The 13,522-nt window shown below is 34.6% G+C and overlaps 2 protein-coding genes across 3 annotated transcripts in view; one reads left to right on the top strand and one right to left on the bottom strand.

The window, feature by feature from the left end:
• Nucleotides 1-13,522, top strand: part of LOC5570087 (myb-like protein Q) — a 476,649-nt gene that overhangs the window by 14,588 nt on the left and 448,539 nt on the right. The gene's annotated exons all lie outside the window — the stretch shown is intronic.
• On the bottom strand, nucleotides 10,545-11,156 carry LOC110675574. The gene is made up of 2 exons (XM_021840904.1): nucleotides 11,032-11,156; nucleotides 10,545-10,971 (listed from the first exon to the last, which is right to left on the bottom strand). Exons 1-2 carry the CDS (start codon nucleotides 11,116-11,118, stop codon nucleotides 10,708-10,710), a joined length of 351 nt encoding a protein of 116 aa, XP_021696596.1. The 5' UTR covers nucleotides 11,119-11,156; the 3' UTR covers nucleotides 10,545-10,707.

Genomic DNA, 13,522 nt, shown 5'->3' with positions numbered 1-13,522 from the left:
TTCGTGATACCGCGTAGATGAAGATCCGTAGCTTATTGAAGCTCGGGTAATTAGTTCCAACATGGAATATATTGGTATCTTGATGCCTTCGACAAAGCTGTTCAATGAACTAAGTTCTAATTCGTTGGTTTTGGAAGATGGCGGACGATTTAACATAATGGAGACTGAAAAATTGTGATTTTTATCGTAAGAGCATGCCGTCCACTTTCCACTTACCGTAATTTCTCAGCTGCTCTACCTACATTCGACGGAGCTGCTTTTGATTCTAACGATAACCATTTGCGTGTTAAATTATCAAATTCAGTTGAATTGGGGGAAAAACAACTGAGATATTTCACAGACCCTACTATTTAAGACCTGACTGGATCTTCGTAAACACATTAGTTTTTGACGTTTGCTAATATGATAATAGAAAATTATGGCTTTTCACTGACACAATTGAAATACCGTAATCCGGGGTATCATTGATCAGCGGGGTAACATTGGTCGAAATGACTCATCTCATCAAAAGTACGTATTATCATTTGTTGATGAAACATTTCCAAATTATGAATGGTACCTCCCTTTCTTATATTCATGAGCTAATGAAAGTTAATGTTTTTGTGAAAATTGAGTTCACCTTATGCGTAAATTTGTCAACTTGTTGAAATAATGATTTTAATTGTTAAGGATGACACTACCGAAGATTCATGTCTCACACAAGTTCTGCAAACGATATATGCAAGGAAAATGTGGCATCGGCGAAAACGATCCCGTTGTCAAAACTTTTATAAGTATGCTCAATTAGGCAACATTACCGAATTACTGTTAAGAATGTAAAATTCCCATAGGAAATTGCCTATCTTTAGGCGTTTTCCGTGGTTCGAGGTGTTTTTAATTTTAAAATAACTCAAAAAGTAAATGACTTGTAAGCGTTAGGCCTTCATATTCGGCTTCAGGGGCCATGGTTTAAGTAAATAACGGCATTTTCAGTATTACCGAACGTTGTTTACACAGGTGATCAATGTTACCCCATATCAGCTAAATCAAAAAATCGCATAAAACATTTTTTTAACATGTTTAAATCTTTCAATAAACAAAATATAGTATATAGTCTCGAGTAATGGGTGGCAGTACTTGTTTTAAAAATATAAAATTTGCAACATTTGCACTTCCAAATGAAATGTTAAAGAAACATTCAGAAAAATGATCAATGTTACCCCGTATTACGGTACTTCTATTTTATCCTGTATTTAAATCTTGTCGAGAATGAGAAGTATAATTTTCTATTTGTAATATAGGTATTTTTGGAACGGGATTGACAAATAGATGTTGGAAATCTCTGTTTTGAGCTATTTTGAATTCAATATGGTGGACCAGATGCAAGATGGCGACATGCGGTTTGTGAAATTCAATGTACACCAGAGTGAAGCAAATTTGGAAATATTCGCTCTCCTATGCTTAAACGATTTTTTATGGTACATGTCTGTAGGATCTTAGTAGTCCATGATTAGTAGTTTGATAAGGAACTCTAATAAATATATCATTCACGGCATAAAAATTAACAAGGCAGTCTCTTCACTGATGTAAATATCGAGTTTCATTATAAACATGTGACGTCACTCCTATCGTACCATATACCTTCCGGACCACTAGATCATTTTTTTCGCAAATTTGTTCGAGGTGGATAGGAATGACGTCGTCAAGTAGCTGTCAGTTTTCGGAGTATATCACCTTCTTAATTTTAGTACACCGTGTATATCATTGTTAATTACACCACTAACCAAGCAAGTCTCGTCTCTACAAAATGGCGACGAAGAGTAAAATTGGAAAAGATTATACGCCGATAACTTTCACCATACCGAGGAAACAAGAATGCCACGGAACACTGAGTGCAGTATACGCTTTCAATAGGATCAAATATATTCAGCGTTTCATCCAAACCGCAACAACATTACAAGCTCAGGAAAAGACGCTGTATCAGGATTCAGAGAGGAGGAATACTACAGCGTAGTGACAAATTAGGAACAATATGAGATATTTTGATGGTAATTGACTTATGAGTGTACTAATCAAATGCAGCATACAACTTTCGTATGGTAAGTTCTGTCCATAAATGTAAGTCTAAAAATAATCATAAGCAATAGTTTTCGAATTTAAATAGAGTTATGGAGTTGGCTCAAATACCATTGGAAACTGCTTACATTTAATTGTACAAATTATTAGCATACTTGCTAAAAAAAAATGCTTAGAAAACTAAAACTATTGATCAAGTACTGTGTTTGGAAATCCATATTTTTTTTATTTTGAATAAGGAATATTGCCATAATAAAAATGTAGAAGATCCATCAGTATATATGAACATTCAGGTTTTGTCTACAAAGTCTACAGTTTAATATTAATTTAATTAGTGCTCGTCCTGGTTTGTTATTATTCTATATCTTGCTTTTATCCAGTGTGATTATCTCCGATAAGGCAATATTTGGTAAGCTGGCTCCAGTATAAACTTAATCGAAGAACGATGAATTGAAATTACTTGCTTCTTCAACAGTTAAAAGCAAACTGGCCAACCATTCGATCTTCTTTCTATGGTACCACTGTACACCTAAAAATATCGCTGCCAGAGATATCGACACTATTTGTCCAAACAAGAAGAATATGATTATTATTGGTACCGTAATCCGGGGTATCATTGATCAGCGGGGTAACATTGATCGGAATGACTCACCTCATCAAAAGTTCGTATTATCATTTATTGATGAAACATTTTCAAATCATGAATGGTGCTTCTCTTTCTTATATTCATAAGCTAATAAAAGTTAATATTTTTGTGAAAATTGCGTTTACCTTCTGCGTGAATTTGTCAACTTTTTGAAATAATTATTTTAATTGTTAAGGATGACACTACCGAAGATTCATGTCTCACATAAGTTCTGCAAACGATATAAGCAAGCAAAATGTGGTTCTTACTAAAAATGACATCGCCGAAAACGATTCCGTTGTCAAAACTCTTATAAGTATGCTCAATTAGGCAACATTACTGAATTACTGTTAGGAATGTAAAATTCCCTTAGGAAATTGCCTACCTTTAGGCGTATTCCGTGGTTCGAGGTGTTTTTAATTTTAAAATAACTCAAAAAGTAAATGACTTGTAAGCGTTTGGTCTTCATATTCGGCTTCAGGGGCCATGATTTAAGTAAGTAACGACATTTTATTTATTACCGAATGTTGTTTATATAGGTGATCAATGTTACCCCATATCAACTAAATCAAAAAATCGCCTAAAACACTTTTTTCAACATGCTTAAATTTTTCAATAAACAAAATAAAGTATATAGTCTCGAGCTATGGTTGGCAGTACTTGTTTTAAAAATATAAAACCTGCAACTTTTGCATTTTCAAACGAAATATTGAAGAAACATTCAGAAAAATGATCAATGTTACCCCGGATTACGGTAATTGAAATCAAATGGCGTCTTCAACTTCAATCTCTTGGGTAAAAGTTTATTTTAGAAAGTCCATTGGAATATTCCCGGTTGCGGATCAAGAAAATAAATCAATAGTCACAAGATAAACAAGCAAATTTAATTTAATTGCAGTTGTTTGTATTGATGTAAATGCATTTTAGTGAAGGAAGAGCCTAGGAGATATCTAGAGTTTAAGAAGATAACAGTAACATTTGAACGGAAAAAATTGAAATAGTGTATGAATTCCGAATTTATGAAATTAATCATGTCACTTGACCTGACATTTGAAACGATATTATTTTTAATAATTTATAGAGAATTGTTTTTACAAATCATAAGGAACAAACATGTTTAAAATGAAATTTATGAATAACTATCTATTTAGATAAACAGTGCTTAAGTTAACCTGGGAATAAATATGAACAAGAGAGGTGTGAGGTAGACTAACTTATAAAATACGCTAAATATTTGAAACTAAAAACGTGGAGTTTCAAAATTTTCATCAGTTGACATTATATACCGTAATAAATCAAAATCCAGACAGGGTTAAAATCTCAACACTTCAGTATTTTTCAATAATTTATAAATTGAAACATCAATTATACTATTGCATATTGAACAGTGAACTGTAACTTAAACCATCCAATATCATTGTAAAACTCAGGCAGATATGGTAAGTTATGAGAAAACTGCAAGCAGAATTAGTGGTAATTACATTGTCAGATTTTATGGAACGATAAAACAGACTTTCCAGGAATGAGTTTCTGTATTTTATGTCTCGAAGAAATTTGCAAGTCGTTATTATTGTTCATTTGAATCATATTTTTCTGTGAGAGTCAGTGGAATCAACCCGAGTAACACACATGTTATAATTGATGCATATTAACTCTTATATGACAAAATCTAGTCATATAAGAGTTAATATGCATCAATTATAACATGTGTGTTCCTTGGGAAGTATGGAACATGTATTATAAGCCACAGCAATTCATTACGAATGAAGCAATTAACATTTTGCGAGTTTGTTTGAGTAAATCTCAATGAGACAAATATCTATTTCAGAAAATCAGAAATCATGTAAACGACTTTAGCTGAACGTATTTAAACGTACGTTGTACATTTCAAAGTAACTAATATTGGCGATAAAGTTCAGTTTGTGCCAAATTTGATCATAATATATTGGAAAAACAAGTGAAAGTGTTCGAGATTTAATTTATAAGTGTTCGGAAATTTAAAACACATGTCCGAATTTACATATTTTCCTTGCGTTGTTATTTTTATAGTTTTCGTGTGGAAACTTCGAGTTTGCAAGAAATTTTTAACGAAATAATTATGTTTGAACTACTATTTATGTAACCATTCATACTCATTGGAGGATTTTGTCTTGGAACATGTTTAATTTGGTTAAATTATGCACAATATATTAAGCGTCCGGGTATTGATGCATCACGGTAGAGGAAAATATGAAAATGATATAGTACTGTGACTTGGGTCCAGAGCCGTAGCGTGGCTTCATGGCGCCCTTGGCGAACCTCCATTTCAGCGCCCCTTAACAAAAGCTTACCAAAAATAACATTTGAAAAATTTTGAGCGATTTCTACGAGAATTTTTTTTTAAATCGTCAAAAATTTCATAAAAAGTTATATTATTTTCTTGAGATCAGAACACATTATATTATTGACTTAACTCCTGCAAGAAAAATGTGTATTCTATTATTTTTTAAGAATATCGTCTGAGTATTTTTGAACAATACCTGGAAGATGAATTAAAAAAATACGAAAAAATATACAGTTCATATTGTTAAGAACAAATTTACAGTATCTACTAGATGTTTCAAACAAAATTAGTAAATTTTGGTTAAATACAAATTTAAAAAAAAATTCTCCTGAACATATCGGACTATTTGTTTTCAAGCAGAGTTTTAAAACTTTTCGCCCTGGTTAACTGGAAAGAATTTAAGAGTTTATGCCTGAAATACAATTCGAAGGCAATAGCAACTCATTACAAAATTATGATTTTTAATCAAAGACCAACCTCATAATAGTAATTGTGAAAGATTGTTATATTATTTTAGATATAATAGAATGCTTCAGATTCTTTGAAAATTAAAACAAATTTCAATTTTCAGGAAACTCATAGAGAAAGCAAAGAAAATTCTCTAGGATTTAAAATGATATATTTTTTTAGACATTTTGCGTAGATTTAGCCAAGACATTCTCTAGAAGTTTTATTGCAAAACTGCTGTTTGAAAATGATAAATTTTCTCAATTAATAATAAAAAAATATTTGAAGTATATCGAAGAGTTTTTAGTTTATTCCCAAGGGATTGCTATTACCATTAAAATTGAAAACTTTCTTCACAGTGAGATATTGAAAAATTAAAATATTTACAAAAATTCAAAAGTTTTTCTTTTAAAGAACTTTATAATTTAATTTAACTTTACGGTGGAAGAGAAGGTGAACATGGAAAATCTCAATCATTCAAACTTTCTGAAAAGTGGTCAAATATAAACAACAATGTTGTAAAGGTCTAAATAGTTACATTCAACCTTCCTACTGCATTTTTTTTTTGGAAAACCAAGCTAGTTTCAGCTAGTGTTGAACATTCTTACGATTATTAAAAAATATATAACAGATTCTAAAATTATGTCTGGTGTGAGAATTTTCGGCTAGGTTTAGAGCAGTTTACAAAATGATTAGAGTTATGAAAAAATACTCAACATTCTATCAGTATGACACCTAGATTATGTGAAAGACCGATCAAGATTAAGCGAGAGCCTGCTGCTCAGAGTCTTGTCATTGATTTTGTTAAAATCTTGCCCAATTTTATGTTGAAATTCTGCCCAGAATTTCGTGGATCCAGTTCAGGGTAACCTTAGATTCATGTTCAGTATTATATAAAAACTTCTTTGAGGATTCAGCCTGGTAATCGGTGAAATTGTCTTCTACGAATTTAGTCATAATGCTGCAACCTATCAAGGCTTAGTAGAAGTTCAATCTTGCCTGTCAACTTCTCAAAGAGTCGTAGATCGGAAAGTTTTATAGTAATTTTAATAAATAAATCGAGTAATCGAAACATACAGTCTAACTTGCAGCATACATACACATCTGAATGATACAAATCTTCGTTTCTTATCATTAACAAACTTAACTTATGCTTATTTATTTGAACTTCAAACTTCAAAAAACTATTCTGATAACTGAAACTATATGAATAATATCTTTCAAATGCTTATTGCATATTTTGTTAAAGCCTTTCAGAAACTGTTTTGTATTTTTCCTTTTTATGTCTTATAATTCTTTCGAAATTGTTACTAACAAAAAGCCCTAATTTAATATCTTCAAGAATTTTACTGAGTGATTCACGTATTTTGGCGCCCCCTTTAGGCTGGCGCCCTTGGCGGGTGCCAACCTGGCCAACCGCACGCTACGGCACTGCTTGGGTCACTTAATTCAGGCTTGGTTGACGAGAAAAGTCAAATGAAATTGATAATGAATATAAATAAAAAAGTATATAAAGGGCGAGTGTGTCTTCAACGAAGTACACAGGAAAGCTCCAAAGGCGATCCTTTGAGAGTAAGCGGAACCCTGTTGTTGGGATGAAGTACACTTGTCAATGACGACAGTAGAACCCAGACAAAGGGATGAAGTACGCAGGATAGATCCAAAGGCGATCCTTTGAGATTAAGCGGAACCCTGATAGAGGGAAACGGTATTTCTGGTTCTAGCGATTGCTAGAACATACGAAAGAGCATGGACGGAATGAAAGATGCAAGAGTGAAAGATATTGATAGAAACAGATTTTTTAAACTATTTTTTCACTGACTATTTCTATGAATTTTGCGCTCTATGCAATATAATATACTTTTTTTCAAAGCGATTAGACAATTGAAAAACACAAATCAACAAAAAATAGAAAAAATGTTGTTCTATCGAATTATTGTGATTCCCCAGACTGATTCTTTATTGTTCAATAATTATTATTCAAGTTTCACAAAATGACAAATTTCGACTCCTCCCGCATCCTTTAGCATGGTTATTCAAAACTTGTGCTGAGAAACGTAAACTTTCCTCCTCTAATTCAGTAAGCAATGTAAACTCATTAGAGATCTGCTTCGCAAATCTCATGCTTGAGATTTTGATGCAAAATCAACTCAATCAACTCAAACCGTAAAAAATGATTCAGTCGCAAAACCCGGGAAATACTCGTGAAACCCGAATGATGCTGTTCACGCTAGAGAGGATTACTATAATTTTACCAGACTAATAAGAAATTATTGCCGTGTGTGAGTAAACTGTAGAAATACGATACAATGAGTAAAAAACGTGAGCCAACTCATCCATGATTTTTTGACTACTGAGTTGCGGATTGACAACTCACGCATGAAAAATCTCACGACAACTCACGCATGAAAAATTGTGAGAAATTGAGTTTTTCACAACACTGGTTCAGGTAAAGGTTTAGAATGAACTGGAAAAAGTCTGAAGATTTAATTGGTGGCCTGATACCAACCAAAGGAAATCTCCGGGAGAAATTCCTCCTGCTTCTCATCTAGTATTGGACTCCAGCATTTCTGTAATTATCTTGTAAATAGTTTTCCGATGTTTTTCTCCATCGAACCCGTCAAAAATTCCTCAGGATGTTATTTTTAGGAACTTGGGACTCTTCAAGGATCAAAATCTTCTAGGTATTCCATCAAAGATTTTGCTTCTAACATCACAAGGAAATACAGTCGACTCTCTACAACTCGATATTCTATAAATCGATATCCTCTATAACACGAAGGTTTTTTCGGTCCCTTCAAGTTTCCATAAATCTTGCTTTCCATAAGTCGTTCTGGAGAGCATGACAGGGATAATTACCGGAAATGTTTTTAGAGAAATACCTAAAAATTCCTATTCTTGGATGATTTTTCGAAGTATTCGTGTAGTATTTTTTGGAAGAATTCATAAAGGAATACGTTGAAAAAAAAAATATATATAATGGATTTCCTTGAGAAATCCTTGCCTAAAGAAATGCTAACAGGTGTTCTTGGCTAATCGATTGCATCTAATAAAAATTATGAGTTTTCAACACAATTTGTATTTCATTACCTTTCTTGAGCAACTTTTCAGGAAAGTAATCTTGACGGATTTCAAGAGGAATTCATGGAGATATTGAAGGCAGAAGCCCAGAATTATTATACAAGAAGGCATTGAAATAAAAATATCTTAAGATACTCGAAACATCGTTAACAGAATATGGATGTATTTGTCTATAAAGAATGAATATTTTCTGGAACTAATTACTAAAAAAACTTAATGAATCCTTTGAGAAATTCCAGTTGTTACTGCTAAACGAATAAGATAAAAGAAATTTGAGAAAGAATATGTAAATAATTGTCTGGAGTACCATTCATCGCTAGACAAATACTTGAAAGAAAACTTGAAAAAATCCTAATGTATTTTGTAGCAATTTTTGCCAAAACTGCTAAAAAAATCATAAAGACAATGTAAAGTGGTAAATTTTTTCAAGAATAAAAAAATCCTGGAGCTCATCGATACATTTTAATTTTAATTTTCTTATGAAATGCTTACAAAAACTTCGTAAAACAATCGTTAGGAAATTCATGGAATTTTTAAAGAAATTTCTGTAAAATGACTGGAAGAACCACTGAAGAAACACAAAATCTATATAAATAAAAATGGAATGATGTTTGTATGTCACGAAATGGTTTGAGAATGGGACAATCGATTTTTACAATTGTTTCACTGTTGTCTTCTTCATGGGTTCCGACGTGTTCGTGTGAAGAAAAGGTTCAGGAAAGTTTTCGGGAAATTCAATTAAACGGGTGTGAACTAACATGTCAGTTTGTATGGGATGTTTCATGGCATTTTTCAACAGGCTACTTGATGGCAAGACGAAGTTTGCCGGGACCACTAGTATTTAATAAAAAAAAATAGTGGAAAAATGCTAAGGTATTTTAAAAATCCTGAAAACCTTCATACGGAACGCGTTTGAAAGGCTTGTTCACTGTTAATTATCGACGTTTCTTAAATATTCACTTTCGAACTACCATGCGGATGGCGTAGCACAAGCTAAATCATCGGCGAAATCGCGGTTAACAAGAGCACAAAAATAACGTGTCTGGCAAAACAAAACACAACCGTTCGCGACAACGCCTACTGCGATCCAATTCCTGAGATATCTGCGAACCGAATACTGCATTCTCACCTAGAACATTTTCACTAGCGCCATGATACCTCGTTACCTACTGAAAATTTTTGCATCCATAGACAACTTAGAAACATTTCTAAGTTGTCTATGGATGCAAACCAAAAATGCATGCTCACTAGTACTGTTTGGTGGTAGAATTCCGTATCAAAGAGACCATCAGCCCGTGACATACTGAACAACGTGGACGAAGATGCCAGTTTTCTAAATAACCAGGATTTAGGAATATTGCACGCATCGGTTTCCAATGATTTTCACAAACCGGAAGAGTTCTTCCATCGTTCCGTCAATCTTGGATTTCAAAATGGCGTCGGATACACTAACCGTCCTACATCGAAACGTGTACATGAAGTGGGTCCTACTTCGGGGGATTGCTGTCCAGCGTCTTGTCCAACATTTGAAATACATGATTGAAAAGAATGTTTGTCTAATTTCTACTCCATGTACTTCGATGTCGTAGCTTGCGTGACCTTTACGTACATACTTTTGATGAGTGTTCTTCATACATATTCATATTCCACGCACAACAAGAGACGTCCAGGAGCTACTCCACCCAACTATGTACCTACCTGTTTCTGGAGCTCCCTGATGGAAGCAAGATTTTCGAAATTGTAAACCCCACATGCTTTACACATACTGACGATGTTCGCCATCCCACAACATGAATAATTTGCCAGGCAATTTATTTCTCCGGCCTACCACCGGTTGATGGCCGGCAAAGGAAGCGGAATGGAAGCAATGACCTTTACTGACGGTAGCCACCTCAAGCTATGCGAGTGGGCGGCAAGTAAGTTTGCGGTCTACCACCGGACTGGGAATTCACTGGTTGATGAAGAAGCAGATTCAATCTGGGCCAATCGGAAGCAATCCATAACACAAAGCACTGAGAAATGGCACTGCAACGCAGAGGTGTCAAGAGTAGATTAATTTACAAGCTAACTAGCACGCTATAGATAAGATGAAATCAGCTATCGATTGCGGAATGGAAACTGGACTAGGGCAGCGTTGAATATCTAATGAATTTGTTCGACCCACTTTACAATTACATTATTCTATGCTCTCGCACACAAAGTACAGATCTTCCATGCAGTCGTTCGCACCCTCCATGTAGTTCTTCAGCGTGATTTGCGGACAGAACTCGGCGTCTTCCTCCTGGTCGTTTTCCGCCACCCAAAACCGAGGATTCAGCCATCCCGTAGGATTGTTGCGCTGGGCCAAGGCCGTAACTCGTCGCTCTTCGTCACTGCCAACAATCGCGGCCAGCATCCATCCGTGCTCGTAGCAATACTTGGCTGCGTCGAACCAATTGGCCTGTTTGGGGAATATGACAGAGATGAAGATCTGAACCAAAGTACCTAAGCATCAAATTACCTTCGTATCCGACACTATAAATTTTGTAATTTGAGCCGAACAGCAAGAAACTGCTAGCATTACGAACAGAATCGACAAGCTCCCCATGGCTGTTAAGTGCGATATCACAGAAGTATAGATTGAGTAAAACTTGCAATTTATACTGGCTGAGTAGAGCGAGTAATTCATGAAACATTGATTTAGGATGGTTTGGTTCGGAACGTCAATACGGTTTTGATATTGGCTTACAAATACAGTAATCTTACCGCGTAGGACGCTCATTATTAAAATCTGTGCTCTGAGTTAAATTATGTAGAAATGCTCATAAAACACTAGTGCAAAAAGAAGTAAATTTTCAATTTATTTATCGACAATCTATTCGTAGGTGTATGTTTTGAATCACATTTTTATTAATTCTTTATTAATATCATTCCAAAAATTACATTCATTTCTTATATATCTAGGTGTTCTGTGTTAGAAAACACTATCATCCTGAGTTGATAAAACTAAATTGTGCATTTATAAAAATTGTGTTAACAACATATTACATTTCATTTGCCGTAGTAGTTCAGAAGTTTTACAGGTGAGTTGATTTCACCTGCTTATAAGAAAAGATAAAAAAAAGTTTTCAACTGAGCCTTACTTAACCTAGATATATAAAACATTTATCGTGGCAATAGAAGATTGCAACGATTTTTGTCTAAAATTATTAATAATTGTATTCTACATTTGTTTCAATGATGTGATATTGGATATTCTATGTAACTCGTTAGTACCATACCTGGGAGGAAGCTTCAGAATAGTTTTCAAAATTTTAGTTTGTATCCTCTGCAGAGCTTTCGTTCTGGCATTACAACAACTAGTCGATATTGGTACAGCATACAATATGGCTGGCCTGAACATTTGTTTGAAGATCAAAAGCTTGTTCTTAAGATAAAGTTTTGATTTTCTATTAATAAGAGGATAAATACATTTTACATAATTGGCAGCATCCATTTATTACGTAACGCTAAAAATGTAAATTTTCGACCCCCCCCCTCTGTAACGCTTTTTGTATGGAAATTTTCAACATTTTGTCTGAGTTGTAACATTCGAGCCTACCCCTCCCCCCTTCGAGTGTTACGTAATTTGTGGACGCCGCCTTTGTCACATTTGGCTTGAATGCCTTGAATGTGATTTTTGAAAGTTTGATTTTTATCTAGCATGAGCTCTAGATACTTAACTTGATCTGACCAATTTATTGGAACCCCTCTCATCGTGACAACATGTCTAGGTCAACATGTCAAAAGCTTAAAAAAATGAATCCTTCCTCGCCTATGCTACTACATGTAAAGTTGGACTAAAACAACCCCAATACACGTGGACTAAGGACTGTTCATTTAAGAAAGTGGACACGTGTTTTTTTACAGTAAACTGTTTATTTTTGAACAAATTCATGAGTTTACCTAAAATACATGGAAATCAACGTAATTTCGATCAAATTCACATAAATTTGAACATTTATTGAGCATTTCTGGAGAATGCTCTTACTTTTCTTTTGATACCTCCCATAAAATTCTGCACAATTTTTTTCGGAACTTTTCGAACTGCTTTTTGAACTGCTGACCACATTTTCTTGAAAAAATCGAAGGAGCTTGCTTCTCTTCCATCCTTCTTAAGATGCCGTTTGATTATTGCCCAATATGTTTCAATGAGGCGAAGTTCTGAGCAATTTGATGTATTAGATCATTTTTCTACAAATTCGACTTATTCCTTCTTGAGCATCTCCAAAGTAGTTGAAGCATAGTGAGCCGATGCTAGGTCTGGCAAAAACAATGGAGCATGGTATGATTTCAGTAGATGGGCAGAAGCCTTTTTTTAATGCATTCAGTTCTGTAATTTTCGCCGTTGATTGAATCCGTCGTGAAATATGTAGTAATTTCATACCGCAGGAGCAAATTGCTTGCCATACCAAATCATTTTTCCCAAATTTTTCTGTTGGGATGTATCGTACGTCGTCAGGAATATCTGTTTTGGCCACAGCGTTGAAAAAATTCAATTTGGACACTTCGCGATTTAAGCCAAATCTCGGAACGGCAGTTTTTCTGTACACCATTTGTGCAGAAAAAAATTGAGAGTCGCCATGTCAATTCGACCCATCGTTTAGAATTTATAATTTTTTTATGTCAACTTTTGTCTGCTGTCAAAATAAACACTTGAGATCACACTGAAACAAAATTTTATTTGTTTTTATGGAATTTTTACACCAAAATGCTGATATTTAGGTGTCCACTTTCTTAAATGAACAGTCCTTAAGATAACCCCAATGGCGGCGTGCAGGAGAACGGCGTTTGGCGGCGAAGGATGAACCACGAGCTCGCTCAACTCTACGGCGAACCCAGTATCGTGAAGGTAGCTAAAGCTGGAAGGATACGCTGGGCAGGGCATATTGCAAGAATGCCGGACAACAACCCTGTAAAGATGGTGTTCGCTACGAATCCGGTCGGAACAAGAAGGCGTGGGGCGCAGCGAG

The sequence above is a fragment of the Aedes aegypti genome, chromosome 2 (genome assembly GCF_002204515.2).
Source record: "Aedes aegypti strain LVP_AGWG chromosome 2, AaegL5.0 Primary Assembly, whole genome shotgun sequence".
NCBI classification, from domain to species: domain Eukaryota; kingdom Metazoa; phylum Arthropoda; class Insecta; order Diptera; family Culicidae; genus Aedes; species Aedes aegypti.
This window is presented reverse-complemented; position numbering and strand designations above follow the sequence as displayed.

Coding starts and splice junctions, on each gene's coding strand:
- LOC110675574 (XM_021840904.1), bottom strand. CDS start 11,118: ATGGGGAGCTTGTCGATTCTGTTCGTAATGCTAGCAGTTTCTTGCTGT. Junction 10,972..11,031: donor TTATAGTGTCGGATACGAAG/GTAATTTGATGC, acceptor TTCCCCAAACAG/GCCAATTGGTTCGACGCAGC.